Consider the following 14,282-nt stretch of genomic DNA (forward strand, 5'->3'; position numbering starts at 1 on the left):
AATACTCAAATGGAAAAAAATTCAATGAGAAAATCTGTCCTTCTTCCCTTAACTTGATGAAAACACCATCAAGTTGTAACTTATGGTCTTTCTCACTTAATGCTCAGACTAAACAACTGAAACGCAATACAGGCCCAAAAATATGGACCAGGGGCCAGTAGAGGGCTGTAGAATGGAGGCCACCCATACCCAAATATGCTCCTCAATGTAAATTCAGGGCTTCCATGATGCTAGTACTTGGTTTTAGCCATGCATTAAGAGGTCTGCTACCCTTAGCTGCTTCCTGGCGCTCCTTCTCCTTCCTTTTCTGTATCCTTTCTTTTTTTGGCATTGTGCTGCAGGCATAATCAACATGAATCAAGTTTAAATACAGATGGTAATATTCCTAACAGATAACCTACATCCTATATCCCCAGAATGCTGAAATTATTATTATTAATAATAATAATAATCATTATTATTATTATTATTATTACTTTAATTATTCTTATTATTATCATTATCATTATTCTTATTATTATTATCATTATTATTATTATTATTTTGTTAACCCACACAGTAATAGCAAAGTCACAATAAACTTTATATCTAAACCTCTACTGTGAGAGAAATGTGATCCGCCGTAAACACAGTGCATTTTATTTTGAAAATTAACCTGGTGTTTTATTTTGTATTTTGTACACTACTTCCTGTCCCGCACGATCCGTTCTGCTCTGTGCGGACTTGATGTGCCGTGCTCAATTGATGCGCCGTGCTCCGACGTCCGTCAAAAACAGAAACTGACACATTGAATAATACAGCGTTTTTCTGAAATATTACCCATATTAGATGCTGAATAAGTGGACGGCGACTAGACCATAACTCACTGGTTCAAGTTGCTCCACTGTCACGTGACGTCTCCTCAGGGGCGCAGTTGGCTCTCTCTCCTCTCACTTACTCACTCACTCGCCCTCTCTCTCTCTCCCTCTCTGGCGGAAGCGGCAGGGTCAAACAACCCGGTATTACAAGAAAACGTGGAGCTTTTGTACCGCTGTTTCTTTTACATCCCTGACAGGAATTTATTAATGTTATTTAAAAAAAACAACAACAAAAAACACACACAGGCAAAGGGCACTTTTTAAGACGAGGCGAAAAAGGGCAGGGGCTCAAGCACCCATAGGGCCCTATGTGTGCACGTGCCTGGGCAAGAGTATTTGGTGAGTTAGACGGAGTAGGCAGTAGGCATGTGTGTTTTGAGTTTAGATTTGAAGGTGGGCAGAGAGTCGCAGTTACTGAGGTCAGGTGGTAGATTGTTACGGAGCTGGGGAGCAGAGCTACTGAAGGCTCTGCCCCCCGTAGTGATGACGCAGGCAGGGGTCTATTGATGTTGCGGAGATGGAAATAAGCAGTGCGTGTAGTGACGTTAATGTGCGAGTTAAAGGAAAGTGTGCCTCTTAAAGGGGAACATTATCACCAGACCTATGTAAGCGTCAATATATACCTTGATTTTGCAGAAAAAAGACCATATATTTTTTTAACCGATTTCCGAACTCTAAATGGGTGAATTTTGGCGAATTAAACGCCTTTCTATTATTCGCTCTCGGAGCGATGACGTCACAACGTGACGTCACATTGGGAAGCAATCCGACATTTTCTCACTTTCGTCGGTGTGTTGTCGGAGGGTGTAACAACACGAACAGGGACGATTCAAGTTGCACCAGTGGCCCAAAGATGCGAAAGTGGCAAGAAATTGGACGAAATTTGTTCAAAATACGAGGCTGTGGGGAAAGCCGACGAAATGGTGTGGATGTGTGGATATCCTGCGACACTCAAAGCAGATGCTGACATCAACTCCAAAACTGGACAGATCAGCTTTCAGGAAAAGAGAGCGGATGTGGGTATGTCTACAGAATATATTAATTGATGAAAACTTTATTCATTACTCGCGGTTTTACGTAAATTATTATACATAAACTGTGTTTACCAATAATTTAGCTTAAAAACATTTATTTTTTTCAATCATTCGAGTACATTCGGGTAGTCTTGTGTAATGCAGAATTGTGTGTCTATTTAGGTATGGTTAACCTGAGTGCTGAAATCGTGGAAAAATATATGTTCTTAGCGCGCCTGAAATGGGCTGTCTGCACTCTCAAAGTGCATGTTGTTGCCAAATGTATTTCATATGCTGTAAACCTAGTTCATAGTTGTTAGTTTCCTTTAATGCCAAACAAACACATACCAATCGTTGGTTAGAAGGCGATCGCCGAATTCGTCCTCGCTTTCTCCCGTGTCGTTGGCTGTCGTGTCGTTTTCGTCGTTTTCGCTTGCATACGGTTCAAACCGATATGGCTCAATAGCTTCGGTTTCTTCTTCAATTTAGTTTTTGCTACCTGCCTCCACACTACAACCATCCGTTTCAATACATGCGTAATCTGTTGAATCGCTTAAGCCGCTGAAATCCGAGTCTGAATCCGAGCTAATGTCGCTATACCTTGCTGTTCTTTCCGCCATGTTTGTTTGTATTGGCATCACTGTGTGACGTCACAGCAAAATGGACGGGTGTATATAACGATGGTTAAAATCAGGCACTTTGAAGCTTTTTTTAGGGATATTGCGTGATGGGTAAAATTTTGAAAAAAACTTCGAAAAATAAAATAAGCCACTGGGAACTGACTTTTAATGGTTTTAACCCTTCTGAAATTGTGATAATGTTCCCCTTTAACCTGAGGGGAGGGTGATACTGAAGAGCTGTCAATGGTGAGAGAGAAACTGTTAACTTTAGAAAGGGTGGATTTGGTGTGAAGAAGGAGGATTTCAGTTTGATTGCAGTTTAATTTAAGGAAGTTCGAGGTGAACCAGAATTTTTAATTAAGAGAGACAAGAGATGAGGGAGGGCAATGGGAGCGTGGAATTTGGTTTGCAGGAGAGGTAGGGCTGGGTGTCATCCTCAAAGCAGTTGAATTGGATATTGAATTTTAGGAGGATGTGGCCGAGGGGGAGGAGATAAATAATGAAGAGAAGAGGCCTCAGGACATATACTTGGGGCACACCTGTAGTGACTGGGGAGGGTTTAGAAGAGAACGATTTCAGCTGGATGAACTGGGTGCGGCCTGTGAGGTAGGAATGGAACCAGCTGAGGGGAGTGTGGAAGAGGCCGATGGAGGAGAGTCTACTGAGGAGGATGGGGTGTGAGATGGTGTCAAAGGCCGCACTCAAAACAAAGAAGGATGAGGATGGAGACGGAACCAGAATCAGCGGCAATAAGTAGGTCATTAGTGATTTTTATTAAAGCAGTGTCTGTGCTGTGACGGGGGCGAAAACGAGATTGAAAAGGCTCGTAGAGTGTGTGAAGGGATGAATGGGTGTGAAATTGGGTGGCAACAGTTTTTTCAATAATTTTGGAAATAAAGGGTAGGTTAGAAATGGGACGGAGATTATTGCAATTGGTGGGGTCTTAGCCAGGCTTCTTTACTATGGGGGTGACAGCGGCAGTTTTGAAAGATGAACGGACTATTCCAGATAAGTGTGAGGAGTGAATAATGTCGCATATGAGAGGGAGCAGGGAGGAGAGGCAGGATTTGACTAGGGTTGAGGGGAGTGGATCAAACTGGCATGTGGTGGGCTTTGATTTGAGTAAGAGGTCAGAGATTGCACAGGTAGCTGGAAGAAGAAAAGTGGAGAAGAGATAACAGGAAGGGTGGGGGAGGGGGTTCAGGTGGGGGGAGAGGTGGCGAATTGTGATGGTGGTTAGAGATGATACCTCAGTAGAAGCATTTAAATCCCATCTTAAAACTCATTTATACACCTTAGCCTTTAAATACGCCCCTTTAAGCGGGGAGGAGTATATTTATAGCTAGAATTCACTGAAATGTAGGTATTTCTTATATATATATATAAATACTTGACTTTCAGTGAATTCTAGCTATATATATATATAAAATAAATACTTGACTTTCAGTGAATTCTAGCTATATATATATATATATATATATATATATGTATATATATATATATATATATATATATATATATATATATATATATATGTATATACACATACAAATAAAATAAATACTTGAATTTCAGTGTTCATTTATTTACACATATACTCACATAACACTCCTCTCTACTCATTGTTGTATTTGAAAGTGCAATGCTTTGCAGCCAGTAGCACAGCCTTTGAAGGAGCGTAGGTATGGGCAGTGTAATATTCTGGGTTGGAGTCAATAACCAGGCGAGGTGACGAAGTTACGTCTCTTTACTTCATACTTCAGAACCGACTCCCACACTTGCATTAAAGATGTGCTATTTGGATTTACACTGTATGAAAAAAAATAAAATAATTTTACCTTTGCAACCTCATTATACTATTGGCTAGGTTTTATATTCATAAATGTAAGTTTCTCAATACCCGACCTGTTTTTTTGTGCCTTTAAAAAATATTTAGAACTCTACATTAAAACACTTTCTACCTCTAACAACCAAAAAGCTGTGAAAACGATGATGCTGTGTCCCAGATTTAAGTTATTTACTGAAATTGAGTTAGCCTATAGCTTTGCACTTTGTTTACTATATATATATATATATATATATATATATATATATATATATATATATATATATATATATATATATATATATATATATATATATATATATATATATATGTATATATATATATTGTTATTGTCTTTGAGGTTCCAAATGTGGAACCTCAAAGACAATAATGTTGAATATTCAATAACATGGCAAATTCTTGAATCCAGCACACCTTACAACAGTGGTAATAAAAGATGCAACCTATGCTTAAAAGAGAAACTGTTTATTATATACCGCCCAGACCTGTCATCCCTCAACAAGCGCAGCGAAATTGTATCAGCATGCCGTCACAGACGGAAACACCTCCTAGGTAACACATGAGCCAATCACCACGCCCCTACGCCAGCCTGTACCTACCCGTTCTGTGCCCTATATAAACCATGGTATGTGAATGCTTGTGAATCCTGATGATTGAGGGAACCCCTCATGAAACAGGCCTGTAGAGATGAAGCAGTCTTGTGATTTTTTTCCCACACATACATATATTGCGCTCTACCACGGTATCGAGCACTATTTTTTGGATAATCAGAATCAGAATCAGAATCAGAATCAGCTTTATTGTCATTACGCAAGGTAACGAGATTGAGGCCATTCCATACAGTGCGATGTGTGCATGCTAGAAAAACAATGTGCAAATATATAAAAATATAAAAAATGTAGAAGTGCAATGAATATGGTGTGAAATGAATATATACATGAAAAAACAAAAAACAAAAACAGGGTGGTTGGTGGAATGGGTTATTGCACCGAAGAGAAGGCAGTTATGAGGGACAATGGGGCAGTCCGTTCAGGATAATCTAATTAAGACATATATTTATATATATATATACATCTCCTGACGATTGAGGGTACCCCCCCCTCATGAAACAGGCCTGTAGAGATGAAATAGTCTTGTGATTTTTTTTCCCCACACATACATATATATATATATATATATATATATATATATATATATATATATATATATATATATATATATATATATATATATATATATATATATATATATATATATATATATATATATATATATATTGTATTCTATTTTAGTTACTTTGAATTTACAACCCCCTGGCGATGCTTTGTACTGTTTTGTACTGTTTTTGTATTTACTTTTATTATTTTCAACTGTTTTGTAAATGTTGAAATGTATAAATAAAGGTTTATTAAAAGAAATACAAAAAAAAGACTCCCACACTTGCGGTCAGGGTGCACAATACAACGTAAACCGTTGGTCAACCAAAAAGTAACCACAGAACACTAGTGTTCTGTGGTTACTTTTTGGTTGGCCAAGGAGACCTGACGACAGGCTGTCATCACTCAGGTCCGCACGGACCTAGAGGGGGCATGCCTTAATTCCGACTGGAAAATCGGGAAAAATTCGGGAGAATGGTTGTCCCGGGAGATTTTCGGGAGAGGCACTGAAATTCTGAAGTCTCCCGGAAAATTCGGGAGGGTTGGCAAGTATGAAGTTTATCCAATCCATCCATTTACAATACATCTCCCATTGAGAAGTCCCAGATCCTTGTGTGGAACTCAGCGAAGTACAAGGACGTGGCGAGAGTTAGGTTATAAAGTCCCTGTACCGCACAGTCAATCAAAACTACATTACCCATAAGCGCATGTACTGCGTGCATTACGCGGTGACGTCACGCCTATCCCGCTGTTGTTGGCAACAGCGGCAACTAAAGCGGGAAGGATATAAACGCTGTCAAGTAAACTCGTCTTCGTAATTCTCTCTTAACAATAATAACTCGACCTTCCCTTGCTCGGCACTTTGACGTGTGTGTAGTTACAGCCAGTGGTTAACGGAGACGGCGCCTGGCTAATTGTTTAGCAGCATGTTTACAAGCTAATGCATGTGAATGTACGCGAAGGCAGCGAGGCGAGTCGTGCTGACCTTAGCTAAGTTCTCACCTCACATGACCAACAAGTGGAGTGTACTTGTTTACTGTCTATGGCCTCCAAAGCAGGTAGGAACTTAACCACGATGCCAAATTAACGGACCATTATGAAATGGAACAACTTTGATTTCAGTTGAGTTTTGCTTTGAAATTGTATTCACCCGGGCCTCTTTCGCATTTAACAGCTTGGCAAGAACCTTTCGTCAACATTTTCAAACATTTCAGAGTTGGAGAGTGGAAGAAAGCTTCAAAAGGAGGAGATGTGTCTACATACACGGTGCGTAAACTGTACTGTGTAGCCTATACTATATGTACAGTTGCAGTACAGTAATACTTCAGCTTTCGAGATAATTGGTTCCCTACGGAGCTCTTAACTCAAAACATTTGTATCTCAAATCAATGTTGCTCATTGAAGACTGCCAAATTTATATGCCTATTTCAAAAGGCCACGGCCCCCTGACACTCCTTCTCAACTGTCTATGCGACGTCAAGGCTTGGTTAGCCCAGAATTTTTTAATAATGAATGAGGGAAAAACGGAAATTTTAGTGTTTGGTCCGGCCCTCACTGACTTGGGACCATTGCAAAATTATGTGCGTCCCAAAGTCACCAGCCTTGGCGTCACTATAGACAGCGATTTTAAACTTGACAAACAAGTCAATGGCGTTTTAAAATCGTGTTTTTATCATCTTCGTCTTTTAGCAAAGGTAAAACCGTTTTTATCTTTTAACCTTTTTGAACAAGTCGTGCATGCTTTTATTTCAAGTCGCCTGGACTACTGCAATGCACTTTATGCTGGCATTAGCCAAAAAGCTCTCTCCCGGTTGCAGTTAGTCCAGAATGCGGCAGCACGACTTTTAACAGGGGCCAGGAGACGCCAGCATATAACCCCAATCCTTGAGAGTTTGCACTGGCTCCCTGTTCATTTTAGAATTGATTTTAAAACCTTGCTGTTTGTTTTTAAAGCTTTACATGGACTGGCACCTCAGTATATCTCGGACTTCATCCAAATTTACAATCCTGCGCGCGCTCTGAGGTCCGAGAGCCAGCTCCAGCTCGTGGTGTCCAAGACGAGACTTAAAACCAGGGGAGACAGGGCCTTCTCTGTGGTCGGCCCTAAGCTCTGGAACACTCTGCCCCTCCATGTTCGAACTGCTCCCACAGTGGAGTGTTTTAAGTCTCGTCTTAAGACCCACTTTTATTCTCTGGCTTTTAACACTACGTGAGTTGTGTGGTCCTCTGTTGTCCTCTGTGTTTTTAAAATTTTGCTTTTTGCTTTCTATTTACTGTTTTAATTGGTTTTACCCTTTGAAATTGTTTTTAATCACATTTATTTTATATTGTTTTTAATTGTGTTTAATATTGTTGTGCAGCACTTTGGAAACATTTTGTTGTTTAAATGTGCTATATAAATAAAGTGGATTGGATTGGATTGGATTAACCTTGTTGGAGGTACTGATCCCCACCAGTTTCATATGCGCATTCACCAAACCCTTCTTTAGTGAAAAATTACAAGTTTTTTCTTAATTTAACCTTAATTTATAAATATTAATCATTAAATGATGTTACTATATTAAAGAAGTACTAATAAAGATATATTTTACAAACAGAAAGTTACAGGAATGTACACATGATCCCATGTTTACATCTCATTGTGCAACATGTGAATGTTTTAGTGAGACCTAAATGCGATATCTGAAAGGGGTACAAATTATTTCCAAAGCAGGACCCCCCACCTAGTACACAGCTCATGAAAAACAATATATTTTGTTATTGTCATTGTAAGTGGGCCAAAACACTTATATTAGAAAATAATCTTCATGGAAATGACTGCTGTCATTTGATTATAATAATAAAACATTTAACTTGTCATTTAGTCAGGTTTGGGACTCGTGTGCTGCTGGTGTGGCCACAGTTCATGTGCATGTCTGACGTCGCTCACATGTGTTCCACTGAATGCTCAAGGAGTTTTTGCGTTTGCTCAAGCATGTGGAAAATTAGAGGTAACATTGTTTGGGGGTATCCATAATACGCCGATAGAGCGAAGTTTTTATTTACACGATGAGTCGGGTGTGTCTTGACCTTCGCGGTGGAGGCTCCGTCGAACCCCTAGGGTTCGATCGAACCCAGGTTAAGAACCAGTGTTCTACAGTGTAACCTTCCACCTGCTTCTCTGTGTAACACACCATCAGCAGATTTCCTATATGTTCATGGATAAATGTCCACTGTTTAGTTAGTATTTTAACATTATTGGCCGGGAATGGACTCGTTCTGCTTTAGTATGGCTCAGGCTAGCAGATTAGTAGTTTTCTTTCTTTAATTTAATGAATTTTATATGCTTATTCTCAGCGCAGGCCGTCACACTTACCTTCTTCCATACCATTCTTGAAAAACAAAGTTATGTCAATCTCTAGCAATCTCTAATGCTAGCAAGTAAAACCAGGTATTTTGGTCAGCTCCTACAAGCATCATAATAATCCCCTCAATTCCCCCCAAAAACGGATTAACTCGCTGGAATATAAAGACAATATAACATACATCCATAAACGTGGATGCATATGCAAAAGTGCAATATATTTATCTGTACAGTAATCTATTTATTTATATCTGCACCTTATTGCTCTTTTATCCTGCATTACAACGAGCTAATGCAAAAAAATGTTCTTCTTATCTGTACTGTAAAGTTCAAATTTGAATGACAATAAAAGGAAGTCTAAGTCTGTGACATTTGCTACGCCAACCGGCGTAATGCCTGTAACTCAAGTCTGTGCTTGCAACTTAAAGCATAGGATGATGTTCATCCACCGCTAGGCAAAGATGGCCGTGACTACTGGCTCGGCAAGGTGCCATGTATCCGCATGTGGCTCGTCAGACCTATGCGGGCACAAAATGCTCTGCCACGGATGGAACACGTGTGAGTTTGCTCGGTTGTAGGGGCATATATTACAATGATATGTTATATCTTACATCAAAATACGCTATCGATTAATTTGTTCAATTATTCAAGTAATCAGATAAAACACACTTTCTAGCCTCAATGCGACTTTTAGGGAAAATGCTTGAAATTAACAAAGATTTTTCTAATAACCTTTATTCTGTTTTCCTATAAATGCACATAACATTTAAATTGCACCTTTTCAACAGGAACATTACTATATATTACATTTTCACAGATGCCTAGAGGGCGCTAATTTGCCAATGTATTTCACACAGTATATCCCACCCTCTTACGGCTTCTTGTACGTAATGACCTAATTACGTACTTATGTAACAAATGCAGGCGTTGTTAGCTAATAGGAATTTGGATAGTTGGCGTTAGTTGTCATTCAATGTATATTATATCATAACAACAACATGACTGCAAATTTTTTGTAGCTTCTCTTAGACTGCTTTTGTATGACGAGACCGGGTGTGTTGGATTTAATATGTGTATTTGTTATGTGTATATGTATTGATGGCGGACTTACCTGGGACTTTAAGATGGGCGGGGCTACCACTGACAGGTGACCATGTCGGTAGCTTTAAAAATGGCGTCATTGTTTCGTTTGTAAAAACAGCGTGCTTCGTCACCAGCATACCCCACTGGTAAGATCATTTGTTATGTCCGCTTTGCTTTGTTAGATCAGCTGAATTATTGTTTAAATTCCATGCTTGCCTGCTTCCTTGCTTTTCTGTTTGTTGTAAGTCCGCTGTGTCCGCAGCGCTTGTTGTGCGGCGGACTTGCTGCGTCACAACCAGGGCAAACACTCACTATTTAGTCTTTGAACAACATTGGCAAAATTAACAGTAATGTGTGGATTGAAATCTGCTGGATTAGATTGTTGTCACGTTGCGTGTGTCCAGCTGCATTTCGAAGGTTTGAGTTAAAAATACCGGCACTTTACTTCCTGGTTTGGCTGATGGGATTTGTAGTTCTTTTATGTAGTTCTGCTCATATGTGTAATGTGTGCCTCAAACAGAGCGCCGGTGTTTTATGTCTTTTTAATATGATTGTCCATGAACCATAGAGACATTATAAATAATTGTGATCACATTTAAAACATTATATGACATAAATTAATGGTGATAATAGAATGTAATGCTAAAATTAATAAGTTAGGATAAAATCACAGTGATTGATAATATGTCATATCATGGTTGACAACATTATGGTTCAGTTGATGAATTCATATCTATTATTTACATTATGATGATTCAAGATAGATACATTGTTTTATGTTCATGTTTACTTGTAGGTTATTACCTGCTTCTGCTTCTGCTGCTGCTGCTGCTGCTGCTACCGTTTCTGCAATAGTACCAAATAAAACAAGCAAAAGAGTGCAGTGCGAGTAATTCCTTTTATGCTGAGTGACGACCCCTATTCACAGGGCCAATACGGAAAAAACTGAACAGGGTGAGTGACCGCTGTAAACACCAATCATTTTGTTCGGGTCTATAACCTTTTTTGTTACATAAACTTTGTAATTTTGAAAAATATACACAATTGTCAAACAAATGTGTTCTGTTAAACCACTAATGGTAACATAAGGTAGTGTTCTTGTTATATTTTTTGGTTAGAAAAATCTTACTATGAGGAAGTTGCAAACAGCACATTTAAATAAAAAGTTTAAAAAGTAAAAAAAAATATTTAGCCAGATTAACATTACCAGTTAGTAGATAATGAATACATAACTAAACAAAAAGACTGATAAAATATGATGAATTGAGTGGGAATGTATTCAACAATTTACCATATACACATTTGAAAAGGTAATAATTGGAATAGGGGTATTTGATTTTTAGAAAAACAAATTGTTAGCATTAACATTCAAACTGTAGATGCTAACATGTCTTCACATGTGTTAGAATAAAACATTTGTAATGCAAGTCAAACATATAAGAAGACGTTCGCTGCCAAAATATACCTTTACCTTGTTTTCTGCTCCTAAATATGCAGAATGATTTCTGGCAATGTTATCGTTGTACTATTGTGAAATGTCAGCTCTGTTTGACAGTACAAACATTTCACCACGGTCCTTGTCTTTTTCACTTTTTAAATGTTCGCAAAACCTCTCATCTTCTCTGAGCTCATTGCAGTCTCTCCACTCTGTCGTCGTTTTTCTGCTTCTCCAATATCACCCAGCTGAGGCCACAAAATCCAGTTACGGTATTAACATACATTTTGTTATTTGACTTTATTTAAAATGTGTTTGTCTTTTTGTGTCCATCCCTCTTAAACCACCTTAGGACAAGACCCTCAACTGTTCCGTGTTTCGGATCAAGGGTTCTGTACCTACCATTGGGTACATCCTCGTACCTAAAAACACCAGCCAGTCTATGGGTTTGACAGGAAGATATTTTTACCTCCTCTTCAATCCTTCACAGGGGAAATCTTTTTCGATTGTGCTGGATGTCATTGCAGAGGTAATATTGACAATGTTGTAGAATGCAAGGCACTTGCCAGCCACTCATTTAGGTACACATTTATAATGTGTATAAAAAAATATTACTTGCCTATATACAGATAATTAATTGATAAAGTAATGGAAAACGTTCTCCTGTTTCATTTTTGTTATGAGCAGGATGGCCGGGTGGTCCGAATCTCCATCTCCAACATGTTCAAAGAGTTCAAATCTACTCCGACGTCACTCTGTCTGCCTTTCCTGTGCGGATCTGACAAGGATATGTTCATTGAAACGAAAGATCCATCAAGAGGACAAGGTAAAATACATATAAAGTGTAACCTTCAAATGAATACTGTGTCTGTTTTCTATTGTCGCTGGGTCCATGGTCTACAAATGCAAATAGCCAGAGTTTCTAGCATCTGGTCAAAACATTGTCATTAACAGATGTGGCTATGGGGAAACCCCCATTTTTATTATTATTCTGCAAAATGACAGTGGCTTGATTTTAGAGATATCTAAATGAATTGTTTTAGGGGCCACATTTCCAGAAAGCTAAGGACCTGCGGGACAAATTTCTCCTTTCACTATGAGTCTTATTTGGTATAATCCAGACTACCAATGTCCTCTACCATGGACATTTGAGTTTGGTCTGTTTATGTTGTCATAGAGTTACTGGAGTGTTTTGCTGTGGTTTCAAGGACCTTTTGCAAAAAAATGTAGTCAAAGATCATCTCTTTTACAACTCATGAGTGATTTTAAGAATCTGGTGCCAAAATGAATGAGTGCAAAAGTTTTTGAACCGAACTGTCAGGGCACCAGATGAATAGCCCAAATGATGAAAAATAGAGGACCTAAAATGCAACTAAGAACAGGGCTCGTATTTAACCACGGCAACTGCCGCGATTGCCCTTGTCTTTCGTCGTAATGCCCAAAAAATTGACCGACATTTGCGGCAAGAACATGCCGTAACCGCCCTTGGCTTTTTACTTGTTGATGGATTAGGGATGTAACGGTAAACGGTATAATGATAATTTGCAATAAAATTCCCGACAGTTAGTAATACCGTCTTAATTTTTTAATTACAGAAAAACCGTCATTTATTAATGCATTTTCAGTAAAACACAAAGTAAGGCGCATGCGCACTTGCGGTGTTTGTTATGGCGGACAAGCTACACAGACTTTGTTGTGGAGATTTCCCCTCGGAGTAAACGGAGCCAAGCGCTTGGTTTACGTCATTTTCCCTCGCTTCCCGGCGTGTATTTAAGAGCGCACTGCTGTGTTTAGATGGAGACAGGTGTGGACAATATTGGAGACACACTTGTCCCCACACTAAAAGTATACAGCGAAATAGAAAACAATTTGATGTTTTGCAGCAGGCGATGTGTTGTGAGCGTTGTCACAACTTGTTTATAAAGTCTTTACTTTGTTGACTGGGATGTTCACTCGTCCTTTATTTAACTGCAAACTGTATCGGTGTTCAAATAACATCAATACAAGCTAAAATGTTTTGTCATCTCACGGAACTGAACGAAAGCTGTGAAGACTCTGTATTCGATGTGAGAGGCATCACTCCGGGTTTTTTTGTTGTTGGACAAACTGTTGTACTGAAACACTAGGGAGGTGTTGGAGAAGAACAAAGCTTGTTTATAAGACTTCATCTTCATTAGCCAAACTGCTTTGTGTTTTATTTTGATATCAAAAAGTAAACGCCATATTTTTTTTACATTACTTGTAGGGATGATGTTCGAAAACCGGTTCTCCCGATGCTTCGATAAGAAAAGAACCGATTCCACGGATTCAAATCCCTTTTTGAGAACCGGTTCCCGTTATCGAAGCCACTGTACCGTATTTCCGCGACCATAGAACGCACAGTATTAAAATGCGCCGTGTCAGTTACGGGTGCTATTTCTGTATTTAACGCATAAATAAGGCGCAGCGTATTTTTGGGCGCAGGCATGGTTAAACATGCGCTAGCTTAAAACATACGCTATCATGCATGGACACTGTTTTAAAAAGGCAGCTGGAGCAAAGCTGAGTTTGGTTGTGCTTTTATTTAAGTATTTATCAATGTGCTCACATTATTTTTTGATCAATCCTCATCCACAAATCCATCAAAGTCCTCATCTTCTGTGTCCGAAATGAACAGCTGGGCAAGTTCTGCATCAAACACGCCAGATTCCCTCTCATCATTTTCAAAGTCAGTCTCGTTGTCGTGGGGCTCCTCGGAAAAGATGCCGACTTTTGCGAAAGCTCGAATAACAGTGCAAGCAGACACGTTAGCTCAAGCATTCACGATCCATTCACAAATTGTGGCGTAACTCGCCCGACGCTGCCAGTTTTCGTGAAGCTGTGTTCGTCTATCATCCATCCCTCCCATGGCGCTCACAACCTCACTTTGAACGTCCTGTTTACACCCAT

The 14,282-nt window shown here is 39.1% G+C and overlaps 1 protein-coding gene across 2 annotated transcripts in view; it reads left to right on the forward strand.

Annotated features, from left to right (window-relative positions):
• Positions 1-6,231: 6,231 nt before the first annotated feature.
• wdr90 (WD repeat domain 90) overlaps positions 6,232-14,282 on the forward strand; it is a 72,377-nt gene continuing 64,326 nt past the window's right edge. For both annotated transcript variants that reach the window (XM_061967610.1, XM_061967611.1), the window contains exons 1-4: positions 6,232-6,551; positions 6,668-6,759; positions 11,707-11,883; positions 12,042-12,180. In XM_061967610.1, coding sequence (XP_061823594.1) covers positions 6,536-6,551; positions 6,668-6,759; positions 11,707-11,883; positions 12,042-12,180 — 424 coding nt within the window. In that variant the 5' untranslated portion in view covers positions 6,232-6,535. The remainder of the gene's footprint in view (positions 6,552-6,667; positions 6,760-11,706; positions 11,884-12,041; positions 12,181-14,282) is intronic.

This window comes from Nerophis lumbriciformis, linkage group LG11 (genome assembly GCF_033978685.3).
Source record: "Nerophis lumbriciformis linkage group LG11, RoL_Nlum_v2.1, whole genome shotgun sequence".
NCBI lineage: Eukaryota > Metazoa > Chordata > Actinopteri > Syngnathiformes > Syngnathidae > Nerophis > Nerophis lumbriciformis.